Genomic DNA, 23,252 nt, shown 5'->3' with positions numbered 1-23,252 from the left:
CTTATCCAGAGCGACTTACAATCAGTAGTTTTCAGGGACAATCTCCCTGGAGCAATTTAGGGTTAAGTGTCTTGCTCAGGGATTCAATGGTAGTAAGTGGGATTCGAACCCGGGTCTTCTGGTTCATAGGCGAGTGTGTTACCCACTAGGCCACTACCACCCTGCCATGCGTCGGTCCCGCCTGGGACTCCCGTGTGCGGCGCCGTTAGACGCCAAGCAGAGTCCGATTTCCAACTGATCTCAGTTACTACAGCAACGCCGCTCTGATCTAATCATCAGATCATGCAGAGACCTGAAGCAGCACTGCAAACACCTTCTCAGCAGATGCCTCAATGACTGAATGACTGAATTGTTTTAGGTACCATGTAGTGGTATTGTGGGGTTTTTTTTATACCCATGGTTCTCAAACTGTGGTGTATTTGAAAGTGAATTGATTGTGAAACGCAGCGACACAACGAAATGTGTCCTCTGCTTTTAACCATCACCCTTGGTGAGCAGTGGGCAGCCATGACATGCGCCCAGGGAGCAGCGTGTGGGGCCGGTGCTTTGGTGCAATGGCACCTTGGTGGTTCGGGGATTTGAACCAGTGACCTTCTGATTACGGGGCTGCTAGGCGACCACCTCCCTTGTGAGGCTACCTCCACCTCTAGTGGAACTAGTGATATTCACAGCTGCTGTGAGTTTAGATGCAGTGTAGTTATCCTTCTTAATATCCTCACATGCTGTCTGTTTGACTACAGTATTCACAGTGGATGATTCAATTATAAATAATATTCATATTAGGAATCATGTGAGTCGCAGCTGGGACATTGTGTGTACAGAGTTTACATGCTCCCCCCGCCAAAAGGCATGCACATAGGTGAATTAGTTAAGTTCAAGTTCAAAGTGAAGTGATTGTCACATGTGATACACAGCAGCACAGCACACGGTGCACACAGTGAAATTTGTCCTCTGCATTTAGCCCATCACCCTGAGTGAGCAGTGGGCAGCCATGACAGTGTGTGGGGACGGTGCTTTGCTCAGTGGCACCTCAGTGGCACCTTGGCAGATCAGGATTAGAACCGGCAACCTTCTGATTACGGGGCCGCTTCCTTAACCGCTAGGCCACCACTGCCCCTAATTAGTCTGTACAATGACCCTGGTTAGGTAAAGGATAGTGACTGAGTCATTTAACCAATGCAATGCTTAATATCACTATACTTTCATTTACATGTATGGCATTTACCAGACGCCCTTATCCAGAGCGCCTTACAATCAGTAGGTACAGGGACAGTCCCCCCCTGGAGACACTCAGGGTTAAGTGTCTTGCTCAGGGACACGATGGTAGTATGTGGGGTTTGAACCTGTGACCATGTGGTTTTCTGGTTCATAGGCAAGTGTGTTACCTGCTAGGCTACTACCACCCTAAACACCCTCTACTTTCTCCTCCTTCTAGGTTCACAGGAATCGTCTATCCCTTCAGACATCGAATTCGGCCCGTCATGGCTCTGCTGGCGATTTGCCTCATCTGGCTGCTTGCGTTCGCCGTGATTTTTCCCTCCGCCGCTACCCTCACGGTGACTCACTATGACAACACCTACATGGTCCAGGACAACCGGACCTACCCGCTGTTCGTGTGCTACGAGGACTGGCCACGGCCGGAGATGCGCCGGGTCTACACCACCGTCATCTTTGTGCACGTCTACTTGGCCCCGCTGGGCCTGATTAGCATCATGTACGGCTGCATCGCGGCCAAACTCTCCAACAACCTGAGACAGAACGGCGTGCCGGAGACAGGGCGCCTGCGCTCCAGGAGGCGGGTGAAAGTGATCAAAATGCTGATCATGGTGGCCGTGCTCTTCATGGTCTCGTGGCTGCCGCTGTGGACGCTGATGCTGCTGGCCGACTACCGGGATCTGGACCGGCAGCAGATCGACTTCCTCGGCAGCTACCTCTTCCCGGTGGCCCACTGGCTGGCGTTCTCCAACAGCGGCATCAACCCCATCATCTACGGCTTCTTCAACGAAAACTTCCGCCGGGGGTTCCAGGCCGCCGTGGCCTGCCGCTCCTGCACGGCCGTGGGCCTGGTCGTGCACCCCGGACACTTTGTGGTGCCGCCGCCGCCGAACAAGGTGTCTCATGAGAACCCTCTGAAGAAGCCTCGGTATTCTGTTCAGTTGCCTCAAGGAGCTCCTCACTGCATTCAAGGAATCCTGCTGGACAACATGAATAAGATCGCCGCAGCCAACACGGTGACTGGAGCCTGGGTAGAATAAGCGGCGGTATAAAATGAACCCCCGAGGGGACCCGGTGACGTCCCGGCGACAGTCCGGGTCAAGCGATTGCCATAACTCAACCTTAATTGACGTTTAAATATGTATTTCCTGCAGACGTGGCTGACCTTAATCGAGCGCACTTCTCATTCATACCAGGCCCCGCGGTGACAACCATACTAATGACAAAATGACCCATAAGTACAACGCTGCTCACCATGGAAACGGGACCTCATAATTACCACGAGTGAGTGGTGTTCGCGCCTCTTGTTCTCTGACGTGACATTTAATTGTCTGTTTTTTGTCACTCCGGCACGAGAACATAAGGCGTTCCAACTTGTGTTCGGTCACTTTTGTACAATGCGTGTCACATTGTTTGGAAAATCCCGTCGAAACAGTGACTTGCTCATACTAGGAACTCTATGAGCACGTCGGCCAACGTTGAACATCTGCAAGTTGCATCTCATGGCCACTGGCTTTCTGTGTGTTTACCGGGCGGAAAGTGAATGTAGCTTTTTGCCGTCATTTCACCAGCACTCCATGGTTGGAGTTTTCGTCTTAAGCGTTAAAACTGTCGTTCTAAGCTCTGTAATGACTCTGACTTGCTCAGGTGATGTTTTTTTTTGTTTTCAACTTGTATGTATTATTTGCTGAAAATTATTTTTTTTTTTTTTGCTTCGCTTAGCTTGCACTTAATGTGTGAGTGCAGTTGTGAAAGCCTTTGGGGCTCCGTGCCTGCGGCAGCTAATTGAAATTGTGTTCATTGAATGAATTGGACTCGTTTTGACAGAATGTCTGTAAAGGTCAGAATTTAAAGTGAAGTGATTGTCACATGTGATACACAGCAGCACATGGTGCACACAGTGAAATTTGTCCTCTGCATTTAGCCCATCACCAGTGGGCAGCCATGACAGGCGCCCGGGGAGCAGTGTGTGGGGACGGTGCTTTGCTCAGTGGCACCTTGGCGGATCGGGATTCGAACCGGCAACCTTCTGATTACGGGGCCGCTTCCTTAACCGCTAGGCCACCACTGCCCCCAATTTGTCACCTTTGCGGACAGTCCGAAAGCACATAAAGTTCATTAGTTGCTTGAACGAATATACATACTTTGATACTGTTAAGTATTTATTTGCGTGTTGCTTTAATATTTAATATGTATTCCTGTTGGTGTGTCGGAGTTTTTTCCCCAGATGTACTCTTCGTGACAAAAGAAATAAAAAAAAAAGTTCTTTTTTTTTTTTTTTTAACAAATCTGCTGTTTATTGCCACCAAAACGAGAAGAGCCGCCAGTGTGAACTTGACCGAACCGGGGAGGCCGCCGCTGGCCCGGAGCCCGGGCCATGTCAGCGAATCGCCGGGCCCCGAATAAAGACCGCGGCGGAGAGGCGACCCCCCCCGGCTTTAAACCCGCCCCTCGCCCCGCTCGGCGCATCGCCCCGGAACCATGGTTCCCCTGCGGAGGTGTCTGATCCTGCTGACAAGTTTCCGCGTGTTGCTGGCTCTGGACGTGGACGTGGACGTGGACGCGGGTTTTTACGCGGACCCATGCAAAGCGGGTAACGCCGCCGCACACGGGAGTTCCAGGCGGGACCGACGCACGGCCACCTTGCCTCCGTCTGCTTTTACTTGCGTGCATTTAAAAAAAACAACAAAAAAAATCGCTGCAAAGTGTATCTGTTTACATTTCTTTTCCGTGTTCGGTTGGAAACCGGCGTCTCGTTCGGCCTCCGCGGTCACCTTCTGTCGGTTCTAATCGGTCGATCTTATTTATTTAGCTTGAATGAGATCGGCGAGCTACGCACTTCTGCATCCTGCGCTTCCTTCCTCCCTCCCTCCGTGTCCATGTCACGGAATGCATTCGTTCGGTCTCTCCGTGCGCCAAGAGTCGATTGTAAAAAGTAATTCATTTCTCTCCCCTCCTAAAGGCGTTTTTTTTTCCATGCAATCTTCTTCTCCGAGATGGATCAGAGCTGCTGACAAGTTGCCTTTTAAAAAAAAAAAAAAAAATCCAACATTTGCATTTAAATAGTTCAGCGTATTGTAATGTGCATGTTAAATTCCCGAGCAACAAGTTGCATTGATGAACTGAGTCTCCTTTCACATTCGACTGTAATAACTAAAGGTCGGGATTCATCAAGATTCGCCATCTTCTCAGCATAATTAACACTTGACACGTTATTACACTTGACACACTCTCCAGCCATAACTGTCATTCCAGCAATGTTGCATATACGTTCACACACACACACACACACACACATATATATATTTATGAGCAACTTTGTCAGTCATTTTCCTGCTTTCTACTTGCTCATTAAGGCAAAAGCAGCGGTGCACGCTCTGAGCCGGCGTGAGTCTCCTCGTTCAGGGCCACCAACTTGGTGATGCGCATTAATTTGTGCCGCTTTGGGATTAGTGGTCGAACCGGCCTGGTGTGGACCCGTGTGCGGCTTGATTTTCCTACGGCTGTCTGAGTCTGATAAATGAGGTCAAATTAGACAAGTGATGGCTTTCAGCGTCGAACACCAAGAATAGAGTGTGGGGTGGTGAGATGGTCACGTGGTGTGAAGAAGCTCAGTAGATGCCACCGTTGTAGTTCAAGCTGCTGGACGGAGGATTGGTTTGGAAACTCCAGCGTGTGTGGACATGTTCTGCTGGGTGAATTTTAATGAACTGCTGAGTCTTTTAGTCGTAGCTAACCTTGGAACGTGGCGCGCAGGAGGTCACATTCCACCCCGAATGAAATTAGGTGCGTTGGCTCCCCTGGGGTTTATCCAACAAAGAGCTCGGGAACTTGGTTTTGTACAGAACCGTACCGCTGTTTGGCAGGAGTTTGGTATATTAACTTTTCCAGCATTTATCAGACGTAAGTTATGCTGAGGGACTTGCCATCAGTAGTTACAGGGACAGTGAATATGTGTGATACACTGCAGCACAGCATACGATGACACAACGAAATGCTTTTTTCTTCTGCTTTTAACCATCACCCTTGGTGACGTTCCAATTGTAGGGTGGTAGTAGCCTAGTGGGTAACACACTTGCCTATGAACCCAGGTTCAAATCAAACCTACTACCATTGTGTCCCTGCTTGCTCAGGGGACTGTCAAGGGTACTCAGGGGATTGCTCAAGACACAGTTACAGGGGACTGTCCCTGTAACTACTGATTGTAAGTTGCTCTGGATAAGGGTAAATGTAAATGATCAGTGGGCAGCCATGACAGGCGCCCGGGGAGATCGGGATTCGAACCGGCAACCTTCTGATTACGGCTGCTTCCTTAACCGCTAGGCCACCACTGCCCCTAAAGTCCCCTAAAGCCAAAGACGAGGTAATTCTGTGTATAGAGACACTCCAAACTGGGGTGGTAGAAGTCAAGCCTACGAACCAGAAGGCCACAAAGTCACTACCATTGTGTCCCTGAGCAAGACACTTAAGCCTGGGACTTACCTCGTCTTTGGCTTTTTAACTACTTCATCAAATAAAACTATTTTTCATACTCAGGGGGGTGTATTGGCAAGGATCCCACGATACACCGGTCACAATACGGTTATATCGTTATATATATCGTGATACTGTACATGTTGTGAAATGCCAAGCACCAACCCAAATTGCCCAGCTGTACAGCGCCATCTACAGGAGTGGAGGTCTCACGCTGATTCTCATCTCTGCTGACCTTACTAAAGAAAACGCTCGACAGCGTTGATGTCCCGGTATCGACACAATGTCACCACGTAATATATCGCAATATGTCGCTGTATGCATATTTCCTAGCAGCCCTATTCATGCGTAACCTTCCGTTTTCACACCACAGAAAGCTTGTTTTTCCGGCCCACGCCAGGCAATCAATTTAGCCAATAGTGTTGCGCAGGCCGACCCCGACCGAGCACGCCACTGAAAGGGAAATTATAGGCTGCACTGGGACTCTCTGAACCTTAGTCACCCTTGTGTGTGGGCAGGTGTGCACGTGAGGAATCTACCAGGAAGCGGAGAACTTTCTTTACTTTTGTTGATTGAATCGGGAGCCATGATACTGCCTCACAGAATATCTCTTTTTTTTTTTTTTTTTTTTCATCATAAATTTAAAATTCTACAGTTTGCTCTGCAAATTTTATTCGATTCTTCTGGCTGTTTCTTTCCGACTTGCTGTTGCCGTCCTGATGTTCGGGATTAAGGATGATTAATCACAGCCCCTGCTGGGCTCTCCATACTCCAGAAGTAATGACCGTCTTAACCGCCCGGTGTAGCGGGGTCCGCCGAGCACCGCCAATGAGTTTATACTCAGGCCGCCTGGTGATAATGGCATTTTTTTTAAAGCCAGTCTCCGTCTGTGTCCAGCCGGCTTCCTAGGGGACATCGCTCTTGACGAGGAGGACCTGCGGTTGCTTAGATTAGAGCACGTTTGGCCGTCCGACCGGACCTCCAACAGCACGCACGCAGGTACGGCTCACCCCTGCGGATTTAGTCTGCATCCCAGTTGCTTCTTGTTTTATAGACCGCACCAGAATGGTGGTGTTTTGTACAATTTTCATGTCACGCAGGTGCACTCAAGATACGAAAATTAAAAGAATAATCCCATATGGCCAGCGATTTCTGCCGGTGAACAATAGTCAAATTAGCGAACTCAGACCCAGTCTGTTCATTTCATTAATAACCATCGCAATCATCATAGAGCAACACCAATTTGTAACAGAAGCAGAGCTGATGAATTATCTTTTCATTCATCTTTTGATCATCAGATTATTTGATTGTGATGCAATGGGGGCGGGCGATGTCACACGCCATTGGGGGAAATGTGGATCATGTGTGCATGTGTTCCACTGTGCATATCTTTGCTATGCTGTGAATATAAAGAACCTTAAACCAAAAATAAAGAGGGATGATGTCTGGAATGGCAGTTGTCCTTATTGTCCCTATGGTAACAAACCCTCAAGAGGGTGATAAAAATGCCTCATATAATGTCATAACCTTGCAGTGAAACGTCCTTATATCACACCATTTAGCAAATTAGATAATTAATTGATAACCTTGTTATATCTCAGAATCAGAAAACAAAGGAAATTGCTTAAGAAGAAATTGCATATCTGACTACATTTCTGGATCATCTGGATTGTTTTTTTTTATCAGTGAAGGAAAAGGTTTAGATTACTTTGTTTTTAACCTTAGACTTAATTATGGACATTGGGGTGTAAAACTGTGTAAACCAGTTTCTTGCAACATACCAGGATAAAACTAATACCCTGGCTTGAATGTAAGAAAGTAATCTGCAAGGGAATTGTATGCAATTAAATATTTAGAACTTTGAGCACTCATTGTACATTGTGCTTTCCTTTAAAAAAAAAAAAAAACAACTAAAAACTAGGGAATGGGTCTGCTGCTGTGCAGAACACCACTGGGCCAGACAAACCACGTTTACCTCGCCGAACAAGGGCCGCAACCGCCAGACCAGAGAGGGTGTGGCCGGACGGTGTCATTCCCTATGTGATCAGTGGCAACTTCAGTGGTGAGGCCTGATGTTTATTAGTTTTGGTCAAGCTAGAGACCATAAACCTCATTCTTGTCTTGTCTTGTAATTTTCCCGACTGGCGTAGAGTTAGCTTCTTATCCTGATTTGCTGATTTGTATGTAGTACAAGTCAGTTTTTCACATTTTACAAAGTCAGGGCTGCTTAGTTCAGTGTACACCCGCTCCCTGTACCAGAGATATTTGCAGGATTCAACAAATTACATGAAATTACCTATGCCTAATTTCAAAAATGAATCTGAAGATTTACCTTTTCCTTTGAAATATGCTTTATGCATTTGCACCCTCATCCATTCGTTAATTTGTTTGCTCTCATTCCTGAGTTTAGTAAGGATGTGCCTCAAGATTCACTCCATAGATCTTACATGTTTTCATTATTGATTGAACAGGTTGAAGGTGGAGCCTTTTTTTATTTCTAATAAAAGGAAAGATATTGACTTATGTCACATGGATTTCTTTCAATCCAGGCAGCTGATTTGTTGTTTAAGTGACACTTTTAAGTTAAGGAACTTTTAACTTTGTTTCAGTTTGTTTTCCAAATTAATTTCTAGCATTATTACGGAAATATGAGGACCGAGTGGCAGGCATTTCTGCTTAGTATCCTTTTCACGGTTCGTTTGTCAGAAGAGATCAACATTAGTTTATTAAAGCCGTTGTTTACATATGTAAATTGCGACTAATCATCTACCGTAATTATGTTGATTCACGTAGGAGATTCACTAAAATGCCGATACATCTATCCTTTGTGTGCTCTGTTGGAACTTATTTCATGCAGATATATTCCACGAAGGGTCATTGTTCCTGCTGTGCCCCGCCCGACTCGCTCTCTTAAGCCGGGAATTTGTGTGGGTCTGGCGCTCTCAGCACGATCCAGTGTTGCTGTGCTGATTTATGATTTATCTCTGCCCGATTCCCTCTGTGTGTTTGCCAAAAGGCCTGGCTTTTATAAACCAAATTATAAACTATTGCATCTTGTATGCAATGACGTCTGGTTGCCTTGGCTTTGCCCGCTGTCACCTGCTGCTTGATCGTAGCCGGTCCGCCTCCTGTGTGACCCCGGCTTTCACCCCCCCCAGGCAGTCAGCGGGCCATTTTCAAGCAAGCCATGCGCCACTGGGAAAGGTACACGTGCGTCGCCTTCGTCGAGCGCAGCGTGGAGGAGAGCTACATTGTCTTTACCTACCTGCCATGTGGGTGAGTTATTTTTTTTTTTTTTCTCGCTTTGCTTCGCCGCCGCTGTGTGTGGTCCTGGCTAATTAACGGAATTGTGCGCTTTTGTCATCAATTTACTTGTGCTGTGGCACAGTGTACCTTTCAAAGGCACACATCAAAACAGGCAGAACTTTCTATGCCGGGGAACAGACGGCCTGTGGACTGTGTTTATATAAGCTGCTATTCAGTCTTTTTTTTTTTATTATTTTTGAAAAAAATCTGTTCCTGATTATTTATTTATTCAGTTTTTTAAGCGCTTTGTGCAATCAAAGCCTTTTGCTCTCACAGTTCACCCCCCTTTCCCTCTTCTCGCAGTAACTGGCAGCCTTTTGCTCGTCCTCTGATAATCGTCAAAAAATTTCAAAAGCCATGATCATCAAATCATAGGAATTTGCAAAACATTGCTGCTGCTGTGATATTATTCTGTTGGGCCGCCTGATCCGGTCCACTGCTGCTTTCACCGCCCCACGCTGTTAATTCTCAGTCCTGAGTGAATCTTGAGGTTGGCCTTTGTTCCCGAAATGACCACGTCGTAGTATCACGATGCCGTGGAGGACGCTGGCCAGACAACCGGCTGCCAGGACCTTCAGTCTGCTCTGTGTTATTCTGTGGCCTCGTACAGGTGCTGCTCCTACGTTGGCAGACGGGGTGGTGGTCCTCAGGCCATCTCCATAGGGAAGAACTGCGATAAGTTTGGCATTGTCGTGCATGAGCTGGGCCATGTCATTGGGTTCTGGCATGAACACACGCGCCCTGACCGCGACGGCCATGTTGGCATCTTCAGGGAGAATATCCAGCCCGGTATGTTGTATACATCTTAATAAGTGTAATTAGCAAAACTCCACGTGGATTCAACATTTTGCTATTCCTTTCAGGCCAAGAGTACAACTTCCTCAAGATGGAACCAGGTGAAGTGGACTCTCTTGGGGAAGCATATGACTTTGACAGCATTATGCATTATGCGAGGAACACCTTTTCCAGGTTTGAACACAAGAATCAGAGTTGACTAATCCTTTCATTCTGAAACGCTACATAAGGCAGAGCACAGATAAGCTACTACTGTTGAAGCTCCTCTCAGTCCTCTCAGTATCGGTTTAGCCAACATGGCCATTGAAACCCCAACATAGCAGCTAAATATAAAAAATGAATAATTGCACATTGCAGACTTGCCTGTCTGTGTGCACACAACTTGAACACTATCCGTAGTGCTTTTATGAACATTTTCGTCTTTCAGCAACATTACAGTGCACTTTAAATGCTTAAATGACATCACAAGCCAGTTCATAGAAAGCAAAACTGTTTGTACTAAGAAAAGGCTGGCTGGGTGGTTAGTTTCTACTCTAGCAGGACTGTAATCATTTTTTTTTTATACTTAATGTGGCATTAGCAAACATTGTGATGTACTCACTCAGTTGTTCACTTATGATTACATTTCTCGCTTTCTCTCTTTAAAAGAACCACAAAACTATATGTTCAGCCCTAATTTGTTATAGTCATGAATGCAACATACATCAAAAAAGGAGAAAGATTATGCAAAAATTATTTAGAAATCAATCAATTTCAGTATGTCATTATCCAGAAGAGGAATTGTTGCACAAACAACATTTCAGAATCAGAAAACTTTATTAATCCCGAAGGAAATTGCTTATGATCCAACTGCACAGATAGAAAGACATGCAGTGTACATACAAGTGCACAGAGAGACAGACATACATTTATGAGTATTCTTAAAACTAAGCACTATTTATAAGTATGCAGTAATGGCTCAAGCAGCATTGCACATTATGTAACATGAATTTGTGCGTTAGATGTTCTTATACAGGGTGGGCCATTTATATGGATACACCTTAATAAAATGGGAATGGTTTGTGATATTAACGTCCTGTTTGTGGCACAGTAGTATATGTGAGGGGGCAAACTTTTCAAGATGGGTGGTGACCATAGTGGCCATTTTGAAGTCGGTCATCTTGGATCCAACTTTTGTTTTTTTCAATAGGAAGAGGGTCATGTGACACATCAAATTTATTGGTAATTTCACAAGAAAAACAATGGTGTGCTGGTTTTAACGTAACTTTATTCTTTCATGAGTTATTTACAAGTTTCTGACCTCTTATAAAATGTGTTCAACCAACCATTCCCATTTTATTAAGGTGTATCCATATAATTGGCCCATCCTGTAGATTATTTTTTATTTCATGTCTAGAGCCTGGCTTCTAATCTTTGTGGTTTGATGAAATAGGGGGTTTATTCAGGATGTGCTCAAACTTGTCCATGTCATAAAGAAAATTTACTTCAAAGGTGACATTTTAGTTGCTTTTACAGGAGGTTTAAGACCAGTGTGACCTGGATAAGAAAACATTTTTTCCCCCTCCATTTTCTGCAAATGAGTGACAAACTGCATTTCAACAGCAGAGTGGGGGACCTGCACTGCCAACCATTAATTTGAAGTGCTTTTCAGAACACATCCCACAGGCTTTAGTATTCTTACTTTGGAAAAGAAATCCAGAGTAAGGATATGCTGTGTCTCTGTGGGCAGGCTTTCAAAGGGCTCCTGGGGATCGCACGATTGGGCACAGGAAGGGGGAAAACAACAAATTATTATAAATAAATAATCAATTTCATTGGGCAGCAAAGCCTTAAAGGTCCCCTGACATGAAAATTTCACTTTGTGACATTGGCGGCAGCTCAGATGGCCAGATCTGGGATTCACCGATGAATCGATTATGAAATTCATTTTATCACCCCTCGTTTGCATGTTAGTCATTAGACTACAATTCGGTGTACTGCGTTTTTCTGCAGCCTGATTATTAGGTTTACATGGTATAAATAGTCCATTGAACTGGCTCATCAAAATATGTTTTTTATGAATAATGCAGTTCTCCAAAGTGAACTGCAAGTGCACTGCTCTGAGTGAAACTGCGTAGACAACTAAATTACTGCTTTGTTTTTTCCACCCGCACACTGACTACGTCTTTCTGTAAGATCATCAAGCTTCAAAGTAAAAAATTGTATGTGCCTACATGTGTGAAGTGGGGTAAATGAGGTGAATCTAATTTATAGTGACAAAAAAGTAATAATTTTCCTCCAACAAAGAGGTTCACCAGGTGTCGTCCTTTCCTTTCGTTGTTCGGGCAGGATCGAGGGTCAGAAGATCAGCAGCAGTCTCAGGCATCCAGAGGAGATGTGTTAAGGCACCTCCTGCAGAAATTACCATCATGCCATGCATGAACTCTTCTGTCCACCACTGCGGTTTTATAAAAACAACATTAGCCACACACTGGGGGATGGTGAAACTGTGGTTTTGTCATTTTAAATTCCTTTACTGCCTAATCTGAATTTTGAACTATACACTTTCAATTTTTCTGCTGCCCAAAATCTTGGTTTTGAGAATATAGAGAATAATATGCTTATGAGAATAATATGCTTAAAATCTTTATGTAATTGTCGTAATGAGCATGCTTTGAAGTATGTGTGCATGTTAGTGTGTCGCCACATGCAGCATGGGAGAGTGGGATGAGAAGCTCATTATGGCCACTCTAAAAAGGGATTCTTTGACCGAGTGAGAATGGGGCATACGGTGCAAGGACATTGTGGTATTTTCACATGTTGTTAATTTAACCTGCTGGGAACTGAGTTGGTCTAAATTACAGTACAAAGGCAAAGGTAGTAGCCTAGTGGGCCACAAAGTTGCAGGTTCAAACCCCATCCACTATCACCAATAGCACTGTGTCCCTGATTCATAACCCAGAGTTGCTCCAGGGAGACTAAAAGTGGATTATGCATGTAATATATTTTTATATGTATAAATACTATCACCCAATTAACATGGGTTATTTTAAGCCCAGATTTGCTACTCTGCATGTGATCTTTGAAACATCATTTTTTATTTTACTTTATTTTAAAATGCTTATTTAGCATTTCAGCAGTTTAACTTAACAAATCATTTCACAAAATGATTACTAAAAAATGCATAAACAGAAAATGTTAAACTACAATGCAAATCAGTATTACAATTTGATTACTTGCCCAGCCCTATGTGTTATTGCACACAGTGTTTTAGTTCAGAATGGGTAGTAACCATGATTAAACCTCACTGGGGCTACCTGTGCATCTGTGACACACACCTATCATTATCATTAATTGAGTTCATTCAGACCCTATTATATAACATGACAAAGTAACTACTGTAAATCATTTTGTTCTAAAATTTTTTCTGCGGCTTTATTAATAAAAATTAAACCAAGAATAACTTGGTCTATGGACCTATGCCATGATAAATAAGACCCTGCCTGTGTCCTTTTGTCTCTGACATTCCGCTCGGGAGTAGCATTGTTCTCTGGCTTTCAGTGGTGGGCTTTAGATAGCTGGTGGGCAATGCCTCTAAACTCTCAGCTGAGCTCTCTCTCTTTGTACATGTTCATGCCATTCATGGGTGCATCACCATGGGAACTGGGTTGGAGAGAGCCCTGAATGAGCACCATCGGAGAGAAAAAGATTGTGGAAAAGTAACGAAATGTCAGCCAGCTCCAGTTAAAAATGGCTGTGCATTAATTGTTACGTCCAGTCATATATGTGCTTGATTTACTCGGGCAGACAGTCAAAAATTCTGTTCTGAAACCAGAATAACGACACATGCTCTTTGGCATGTGTGTATACAATAAAAATGGATAGTTCTAAAATGGAATGATAGAATAGGTAGCAATAATAATAATAACACAAATAAGTTGTGTCTTCATTGTGTATTCACCATGCAGTTTACTATCATTTCGTTCCATCTGTAGAAATATTATCTGTCAAATTCATGGGGAAAGTCCAGACAACACTTATTAATTTTATTCAATTTAAACCATCGTTGTCAAAAATAAGGACATTTCTGAATTACCATAATCATTTATATGGTTGTGTGTGTGTGTGTGTGTGTGTGTGTGTATATATTTATTTATTCTGCAGAGCAGTAGTTGCTTTAGTTTTGGTGTGTGTTGTTGCATGCCAATGCATGTCCATTTCCACATGAAATGCAGGGGGATATTCTTGGACACAATTCTGCCACGATATGAAGTGAATGGCGTCAAACCACCTATTGGCCAGAGGACAAGACTGAGCAAGGGGGACATAGCACAAGCACGTAAACTCTACAAATGCCCAAGTATGGCATTTATTCATCACTCCTGTGGATTTTCTTTTCCCTTGTGCTTACGTTACAGTGAAAAGTAATCAGTTCATCAGTATATATATATACATTTTTGCCCCAGTATTATATTTAAAGATTTCTGTTTTTATATTCTTCACACCACACAAGAAATGGCTGCTCATGTGTATCTTTTGAGCAGGATGTGGTGAAACCTTACAGGACACCAGTGGAAACTTTTCTTCTCCTGGCTTTCCTAACGGATATGCAGCCTACATGGAATGCATTTGGAGAATATCAGTCACTCCCGGGGAGAAAGTAGGTAGATAAGAGTTTGAATCATTTTGATTTGCTGTTTCCGTCATCACAGTTGATTCTGGTTGCAATGCTTGAAGGTCCTCAGTACTAATGTGAAATGCAATTCTCCCTCACAATGGAGAAGGAAGACTATACACTCACTGTATTCTGTCAAGGCCACATGAAGAGTCTGTTTGTCAGACTGTTATTCGTCCAAACAAATGATTTTTTTAAAGATTTTCTGAAAGAGCCACAGCAGCTAGCCAAAAAGTTCAACACCGTTAACCAATTCTAGTTCTATGCTTGCAGTTAATTACAGAAGTTATCGTTAAGCTAATGGTCCCAGGTTAGCATTAGCATTACTCTGCCATTAGGATTAACAAACAGCAATAAAAAAAATAAGAATAAGCAGCTGGGATGTTACTCTGGAATTTCCACAGTTGCCACCAGTACCTCTTTAAATCATGTGTAACTCCTTCAAACTCCACCGGAGCACACAATAAACTCTTTCAACACAGCATAAAATAACAATTTTCCAGGGGGTTAACAGTGTTTATCTTGGTAGACAGCAGTGTTTGGGGGGGCAGAGAAAATAAGGCCGCTTGTGTGGGCTGCATTTGGAATCCTCGTCACGTCCGCTCATCAGATGTGTCCTCTGGAGGCTAAACCCTCACAAGAGACTGTGAATGACCATGGGATATTGCCAAGTGATTAATCCTGGCATGGATTATTGATGTTGTTGTTGAACTTTCAGAAATTGTACAAATGACCATGGGATTTATAAGAAGCCATATCCCACTGGCCAGTTATCTTGAGCTGATATTAATGACTTCCCCTGTTAAGCGTTAAGGACCTTCTAGTGAAATGTCCACTTTCATCTGTTCTCTTCCTCCCATGATTTTGAGTTCTGGGTTGTGAAGAACATGTTAATTGCTCTCATTTGTTTCTTCCTTATAAAGATCATTTTGAACTTCACCTCCATGGACCTGTACAGGAGTCACTTGTGCTGGTATGACCACGTGGAGATCCGTGATGGGTACTTGAGAAAATCATCTCTGAAAGGTTCTTAAGAAACGTCCTAAAGTCTCAACCATTTGAGAACTAATCATTGATTTAATTTGCTGGATATTTTATTTCATTCTGAATAATTCAAGATGAATGTTAAGTTTATAACACCTTTCTCCAAAGGCTGTTTGTAGGAAGCACCTCATGGAAAAAAATTCTGTATCATAATTGACCTGTGTGGCATGATCATTCTGGTGCTTAAAAATTTTTATTTTTCACTTTTTTTGAATGCAGGTCGTTTCTGTGGTGACAAACTTCCAGACCCCATTGTCTCCTCAGACAGCCGATTGTGGATAGAGTTCAGAAGCAGCAGCAACTGGGTGGGCAAGGGCTTTTCAGCTGTGTATGAAGGTAACATCACATCACTCCATGGAGGTCTGGATTTGGAGTCACACTCTCAAAAAAAAGTGGAAGAATCACACTACAGGCTGACCCAAACATTATCTATCCTTAAAACAAGTAAAAATGAGGCTCAGTAGTAAGTGTGGCCTCCACGTGCCTGTATGACCTCCCTAAAACGCCTGGGCATGCTCCTGATGAGGTGTCTCCTCCCAGACCTGGACTAAAGCATCTGCCAACTCCTGAACAGTCTGTGGTGTTGGTGGATGGATCGAGACATGATGTCCCAGATGTGCTCAATGAACTGGGCGGACCAGTTCAAAGCATCAATGAGGTCATCTTGCAGGAACTGCTCATCTCGGTACCTAATGCCTGTGGCGAGCACATGGAGGACTGTGCGAGCCCCCAAAGAAATGCCACCCGCACACCATTACTGACCCAGTGCCAAACCAGTCGTGCTGGAGGATGTTGAAGGCAGCGGAACGTTCTCCACTGCGTCTCCAGACTCTGTCATGTCCGTCACATGTGATCAGTGAGATCCTGCTTTCATCTGTGAAGAGCACAGGGTGCCAGTGGCTGCACGGTGTTGGACTGTAAGCACAACCCCCACCTGTGGATGGTGGGCCCTCATACAACCCTTATGGTGTCTTTTTCGGACCGTATGCGCAGACACATGCACATTTGTGGCCTGCCGGTGGTCATTTTGTAGGGCTCTGGTTGGGCTCCTCCTGTTCCTCCTTGCTTAAACTCAGCGGTAGCGGCCCTGCTGCTGGGTTATTGCTCCATGCTCCGGACACTATGCTGACAGACACATTGATGTGCCATCCTGGATGAGCCGCACTACCCGAGCCGCTTGTGCGGGTTGTGGACTCCATCTCACGCTGCCACTAGAGCGACAGCACCGCCAGCATTCAAAAGTGACAACACCTCAGCCAGAAAGCAGAGGAACTGAGAAGAGGTCTGTGGTCACCACCTACACAACCCCGCCTTTATTGGGGATGTCCTGCCAATCGCCTACAATTTCCACCTGTGCACAACATCATTTGAAACTGTCAATCACTGGATGCGTGATTGACTTGGAGTTACACTGTGTTGCGCTTGTGTTAAGTATATTTTTTGAGCAGTGTATATACAGACATACACCTGACACTTTGGTCTCCTCTGATAGCTATCTGTGGTGGGGAGGTGAGACGCGACAGTGGCCAGATTCAGTCTCCTAACTACCCCGACGACTACCGGCCAAACAAGATGTGCGTGTGGAAGGTTACGGTGGCCCAGGGCTTTCACGTTGGCCTCGTCTTCCAGTCCTTCGAGGTAAGCAAGTAGGCATTCGTATCAACACCAATTATCAGGGGAAATGTTATTTTGGCCTTTCGAGTCCCACTCTCACCACTGTGTGTACTCAGATCGAGAGACACGACAGCTGCGCCTATGATTACCTGGAGGTCCGCGATGGCACTTCTGAGAGAAGTCCCCTGCTGGGGCGCTTCTGCGGTTATGACAAGCCAGATGACATCAAAACCAGCTCCAACCAGCTGTGGATTAAATTTGTGTCAGATGGCTCCGTCAACAAGGCTGGCTTTGCTGCCAACTTCTTCAAAGGTGTTACAATTCAATGGTCACTCTAAGGGGGTATTAGCGTTAATGCAAAAATAAACATGGAGGTGCTTCATCATGGCCTGACTAGGTATTTGTTTCCATTATTTTAATGTGTATTGATATACATTAACACTGGCTGCTGGAGAATTATTTAATAAAAAAGCCTAAATCGGCATTACGCAACTTTGACTTCAATTATTCTTATTTTTAATCATGGTGCCACTTATTTTTGTAAAAACAGTAATTACTTTGAGCTGGTGCATTATGGTGAATTATATGACCGTTATGCAAAACTGAGGGTTATTCTGGTTATTGGTCATTTGGCAAGAAAAAAAAAATTATCTGTACTCTATTTTTTTTTTTTTTTACGATTGTTACCATGTCTGCTTGTTCCTGTGGTTACATGCTCGGTGGTTTGAGCAAGACCATACAAAGACCAGTCTGCACCGATTACTGCATGTGCATTATGTTGTTTTAATCCGAAACATGTTAAAGCATGTTGTTAACAGCAGTTTGCCTAATAAGGGTCTTCTCACTATGTTGTGGTTTATAGAGATGGATGAATGTTCCCGACCGGAGAGGGGTCACTGTGAGCAGAGGTGTGTAAACACTCTGGGCAGCTTCTACTGTGCCTGCGACCCTGGCTATGAACTGGCCTCAGACCGACGGAGCTGTGAGGGTGAGCGCAGTGAGCTTTCCTCCTATTCTCCATCCAATTCCTGCAAATGAATGGGATTTTGACAGTGTGAGTGATTGGTAAGTGTCAGTGTGAATGATTGGTTGACATCCCATCCCAAGGCCAGGTGTATTCACTCCCATTCCACCAATGTGTTTACTGCTGTAGTTTCTGGCAGAATTAGTTTGTATTTGAGTAGCCAGCATAGCATTTTTACGAATCAGAGGAGAATTCTTTTCTCGAACATGCCTGGTAGGCATGGATCTCGCTACGCTTAATCTGATGCCTGCAGAGAAGAAACTGATTAACCTTTTTCACAATGGAAATGTTAAATGTTGCTGTGTTCAAGCTGTTTATTTGAGTAAGAGTTTTACTAATTTCAAATCACCAGTAATTACAATTCTACATCTGCATTTTAAGAACACAGCAGCTGATTGCACTCAAGAAGGCCATGAATGCTTAGTAATTCTCAGTTTTTGATGGTGACATTTAGAGGCTGTGGACTACAAATATCGACAGTCATCAATTGATCCACTCAGCCTGATTGTTGTGAGCACCCAACTCCCCCAACATGTTGAGTTGAAATTTACTTTGTCATTTCAGCTATATACATGTTAGACGGTACATAGTGAAATGAAACGTTTCTCCGAAAACCTGGTGCTACATGTAACATTTGAACAATTAAAAATTGACATAAAGTGTACATGTCAACAGAGACAGTGCAAGAGTAGCATCTAACTAAAACATGTAGACAACAATGAGACTGACAGCGCTAAACTACTGAAATTAATATTAAATGCAAATGCTGCTGTGCAAAATGGAACAGTGCCATAATAGATAATATTACAGATAGATAAATTACAATATAACAGAGGTAGTGAGTGTGTCAGTCCAGAGTGGAAAGTCCCTGAGTGTTCAGGTGTCTGATGGCTTGTGGGATGAAGCTGTTGCAGAGTCTGGCAGTGAGGGCCTGAATGGTTCTGTATCTTTTTCCAGACTGCAGGAGGGTGCTGCAGTGGCTGGTGGCTTTCCGGATGTCATTTCAGTTTGTGTCACCACTGTTTTCTTGTCACTCCAGCAGCTGCCTGTGGTGGGTTCATCTCCAAACTCAATGGGTCCATCACCAGTCCTGGCTGGCCCAGGGAGTATCCCCCCAACAAAAACTGTGTGTGGCAGCTGGAAGCCCCTCCTCAGTACCGAATCACGTTGCTGTTCGACGCCTTTGAGACGGAGGGCAATGATGTGAGCATAGAATGGGATCAGTGCACATGGTATAGCTGAAAAACACATGTTGTTGGGCCATCTTGCACTCTATGAACGAGGCTGTAAGTAGCACAAATTGGAAAGGTGGGGTAAATAAAAACTATCTAAAATAAAACAAGAATACATATATAAATTAGATGGTTATATATATAAAGGTGAAATATTGTGAACAGAGTAGAGAACAAATAAATAAATAAATAAATAAGATACAGGATGGGAGAGCTGTGTAGGTGGAAGGTGACTAAAATCTTTGAATTTGTCATTTCTAAGTCGTGAATGTGTCAAAGGAAGCATTCCCTAACCTCTCTCTCTCTGTCTGACTCCTTCAGAATTTGTGATGTCAAGTATACTTTGACACTTTTATAACTGTGCAATGCAACCAGACAGCAAAAGGCCCTTGAAATTATATTAGCACAATAATGAAAAAATTGAAGTGGCATGAAATAAAGATCCATTGCTGTGTGTTTGAATGTGTGTGAGTCACATGTTTTCAGACAAGGAGCACATCAAAGTGTCGGGGCCCGTGCATACCCCTGCGCTCCTCCATATCTCCTCACCACAGTAATTGCCACATACTACCGTTACTTTGGCCAATCAGTGACATTTGGCTTCAGATTGATTTCTTTTTTTCTGTCCGAATAGCTCATAAATGAACCTCTTTTTATTGATCCATTGGCCTTTGATCATTGTTTTGTGAGGAATGGGTTATCCACCAAAAAACTGCTTTCAAGAATGCATTCTTAGGACTGGAGCAAAGAACCATCTTTGAAAATACAGCAAATAAAGTAGATTTTTATAAAGTCGGTATAAAATTTTAACTTTTGATCTGCCATTATGTCTGCCACTATGTTTACATCAGGTCTGCAAATATGATTATGTGGAGGTGCGAAGTGGCCTATCCGCTGACTCTAAGCTGCATGGGAAATTTTGCGGTGGTGAAAAACCTGAGCCAATCACGTCACAGTTCAATAACATGCGCATCGAGTTCAAGTCAGACAATACAGTCTCCAAGAGGGGCTTTAAGGCTCAGTACTTTTCCGGTAAGCATGATTCATTACATTTAGTAGAGAAAAACATCTTGTGGCCAAATAAAATTTCTGAAGGCAGATGTTTTCAATAATGCAGATTTGTCTTCCTTCCAGACAAGGATGAGTGTTCTCGGGAGAACGGGGGCTGTCAGCAAGAGTGTGTAAACACGTATGGGAGCTATAGCTGCCAGTGCCGAAGTGGATTTGTGCTACATGACAACAAGCACGACTGCAAAGAAGGTACCCTGTCCACCAACACGTCAGGATGGCCTTAATGGGCTTCCAAGCGAATAAGATCCCACATAGAGAAAATTGTCCATTTCCTGCCTTCCAGCTGGCTGCGATCATGTGGTGAACAGCATCGCCGGAACCATTACCAGCCCCAACTGGCCTGACATGTACCCGAGCAAGAAGGCCTGCACCTGGGCTCTTTCCACCACGCCTGGCCACCGTATCAAAATAGTAGGATGCCAATATTGAACCCCTTTATTTACCCTGTGAGTATCCGACTTCACTCTGGCCAATTTTCTGCGTCCCAGGCTTTCACTGAGATTGACATGGAGGCCCATCCGGAATGCGCGTATGACCACCTAGAGATTTTCGATGGTCGAGATGTCCGAGCGCCAAGCTTGGGCCGGTTTTGTGGCTCGCGGAAACCGCCGCCTGCCATTTCTAGTGGCAACAAGATGTTTCTGCACTTTTTCTCTGACAACTCTGTGCAGAAGAGGGGCTTTGAGGTCTCACACACTGCAGGTGGGCTAAACAGGACAATCATAGGATCTTAATGGAAGTGTTTATTAATCTTCATTTATGGAAAGCCGCAGCTATTGTGTTTGAAATTTTTTGTGTTACTATGTAAGTGGAAAATTCTTTTTATGCTTTTGTAACCGTGTGGCCATCATGTCCTTTTCAGAGTGTGGGGGGAATCTGAAGGCAGAGACAAAAACCAAAGACCTGTACTCCCACGCCCAGTTTGGGGACAACAACTACCCTGGGGCATCTGACTGCCAGTGGGTGATCTCTGCAGACAAGGGCTACGGGGTAGAGCTCACCTTCCAAACATTTGAGATTGAAGAGGAGGCAGATTGCAGCTACGACTATGTGGAGCTATTCGATGGAGCCGACATCAAGGCCCCAAGACTTGGCCGCTATTGTGGCTCAGGGGTAAAAATCAATTTAATCGCTAGTGTTCTGTATTCACATCCTCATGAAAATGGTAAGACTTTTTTTTTTCACCTTTTGCATCACTAACAGTGCATATTATCCAACCCTCAATAGCCTCCAGAAGACATCTACTCAGCAGGGGATGCCATTGTCATCAGATTCCACTCTGATGACACAATCAGCAAGAAGGGCTTCCATGTGCGCTACACAAGCAACAAGTTTCAGGACACGCTGCACACCAGCCAATGATTTCTCCTCTCATGGTGACTGAGGGGCCACAGCCCAACACTTGGCCCATAAAGGGAGTGGTGCCAAATACTGGGACTTACCCCACACCCTTCTTGCCCTAACCCCAAGTCAGTGGCCGCTCCCTTCTACATGACCACAAGGAGCCAAGCCATGCAGCTCTAGATTTTGTTTTTATGCTTTATTATAAACATTTGAATTTTATCTGTGATTATCTGCACTGTACTTTGAAAAAGCCAATTTAGCAACAGGATTGCTTTTTTTTTTTTTTTGGTGTGTGTGTAATTTAGACCAGCATTCCCATTGAATGGGAAATAATGGTTTACTGGATGTGGGTAGGAATACCTCCCACATGGTAGGGAGCCTCCCTTCTCATGGCCCCAAAAATGTTCTGCTGTGTTGCTACTCGGTGGGGTCTCATATTTTAATTATTTGAATTTCAATTTGTTATTTATGCACCGCCTTTCCTCAAATAATTGGGAGCCGTGACAAATAGGTGGGTAGTTTGCCACCCGCTGTCATTGTAATCATTTGCACCACCTGGGAATCAGCAGTGCCCTTTGTTGGTGATTTTCTCAAAGGACTAATAAATACCTTCTGAGATGCCGTGCACATTTGTATGGGTGTGTTATTGGTGTTCATCAGTTTTTTTTTTATGTCCATGGCTTTTCAGTAGTGCCACGAGTGTTAAGTCTAACCACTGGAAAATGAACTTATTTGTGTAATACAGCTGATTAATACATCTTGCATACGTTCTGCATTTTCAAAGGCTGCATTCTGAACACTTATAGTAAATCGACAAGTATGTGCTCTTGTTTTGTCTGTGTGTTGTGGGGTTTAGATGTCTTTAGTTGCTATAGACAGCAGTGACGTGATTGTCATTGTGAAACACTGCAGCACACCACATGGCGACACAAAGAAATGTGTCCTCTTCTTTTAACCATCACCCTTGGTGAGCAGTGGGCAGCCATGACAGGAGCCCGAGGAGCAGTGTGTGGGGACGGTGCTTTACTCAGTCGCACCTTGGCGGATCGGGATTCAAACCAGCTTTCTGATTACGGGGCCACTTTCTTAACCACTAGGCCACCACTGTACATCATGTACATTATGCTCCATAGGTAAAGGTTTTTTTATACACTGTAATATGCACAGTCTATGATGATATGTGTTATTGAAGCAGAGTTTCTGAGCAAGTTTAAAATGTAAGTTGCACATGTATGATCATTTTTGCCAAAATACGTCCTCATTCATTAAAACAGTGGCAGTTTGAAGAGTTTGGATCCAGGTAAGAGCTCTCAATAGCACAGTTATGGAAAGTCCTGAGGATGCAAGGGCTCATGTCAGGGTGTTACGTCTTGTGCAGCTGTTCTTGACATTCTAATAGCTACCCTTTCTGTGTATTTGCTGATCAGAGCAGTTTAGCAGCTTGCGATAGAGTAATAATAATAGGCATGGCAGTAATACA

General features: G+C 44.1%; 2 protein-coding genes across 4 annotated transcripts in view; both read left to right on the top strand.

The window, feature by feature from the left end:
- Window positions 1-2,778, top strand: part of npffr1l1 (neuropeptide FF receptor 1 like 1) — a 4,609-nt gene extending 1,831 nt beyond the window's left edge. The window contains exon 5 of the mRNA XM_028974299.1: window positions 1,436-2,778. Coding sequence (XP_028830132.1) covers window positions 1,436-2,255 — 820 coding nt within the window. The 3' untranslated portion in view covers window positions 2,256-2,778. The remainder of the gene's footprint in view (window positions 1-1,435) is intronic.
- An 883-nt stretch (window positions 2,779-3,661) lies between these two features.
- On the top strand, window positions 3,662-22,397 carry bmp1b (bone morphogenetic protein 1b). Of its 3 annotated transcripts, none has more exons than XM_028974288.1 (20): window positions 3,662-3,808; window positions 6,586-6,687; window positions 7,610-7,750; window positions 8,847-8,964; window positions 9,605-9,783; window positions 9,858-9,963; window positions 14,004-14,128; window positions 14,313-14,428; window positions 15,367-15,469; window positions 15,707-15,823; window positions 16,980-17,125; window positions 17,218-17,413; window positions 17,964-18,089; window positions 19,168-19,328; window positions 20,209-20,389; window positions 20,492-20,617; window positions 20,712-20,839; window positions 20,917-21,130; window positions 21,291-21,541; window positions 21,656-22,397. In XM_028974288.1, exons 1-20 carry the CDS (start codon window positions 3,697-3,699, stop codon window positions 21,788-21,790), a joined length of 2,883 nt encoding a protein of 960 aa, XP_028830121.1. In that variant the 5' UTR covers window positions 3,662-3,696; the 3' UTR covers window positions 21,791-22,397. The 3 variants fall into 3 exon arrangements, with proteins under 3 accessions (XP_028830121.1, XP_028830120.1, XP_028830118.1); XM_028974287.1 differs by having other exon boundaries at window positions 19,165-19,328; XM_028974285.1 differs by having other exon boundaries at window positions 14,310-14,428; window positions 19,165-19,328.
- The last annotated feature ends 855 nt before the right edge of the window (window positions 22,398-23,252 follow it).

This window comes from Denticeps clupeoides, chromosome 3 (genome assembly GCF_900700375.1).
Source record: "Denticeps clupeoides chromosome 3, fDenClu1.1, whole genome shotgun sequence".
Taxonomy (NCBI): Eukaryota; Metazoa; Chordata; class Actinopteri; order Clupeiformes; family Denticipitidae; genus Denticeps; species Denticeps clupeoides.
This window is presented reverse-complemented; position numbering and strand designations above follow the sequence as displayed.

Excerpts from the sequence above, each read along its gene's own strand:
- bmp1b (XM_028974285.1), top strand. The coding sequence starts at position 3,697 with ATGGTTCCCCTGCGGAGGTGTCTGATCCTGCTGACAAGTTTCCGCGTG. Across the intron at positions 14,429-15,366 it reads CAGTCACTCCCGGGGAGAAA|ATCATTTTGAACTTCACCTC; the intron begins GTAGGTAGATAA and ends TTCCTTATAAAG. Across the intron at positions 20,840-20,916 it reads CTGGCCACCGTATCAAAATA|GCTTTCACTGAGATTGACAT; the intron begins GTAGGATGCCAA and ends TCTGCGTCCCAG.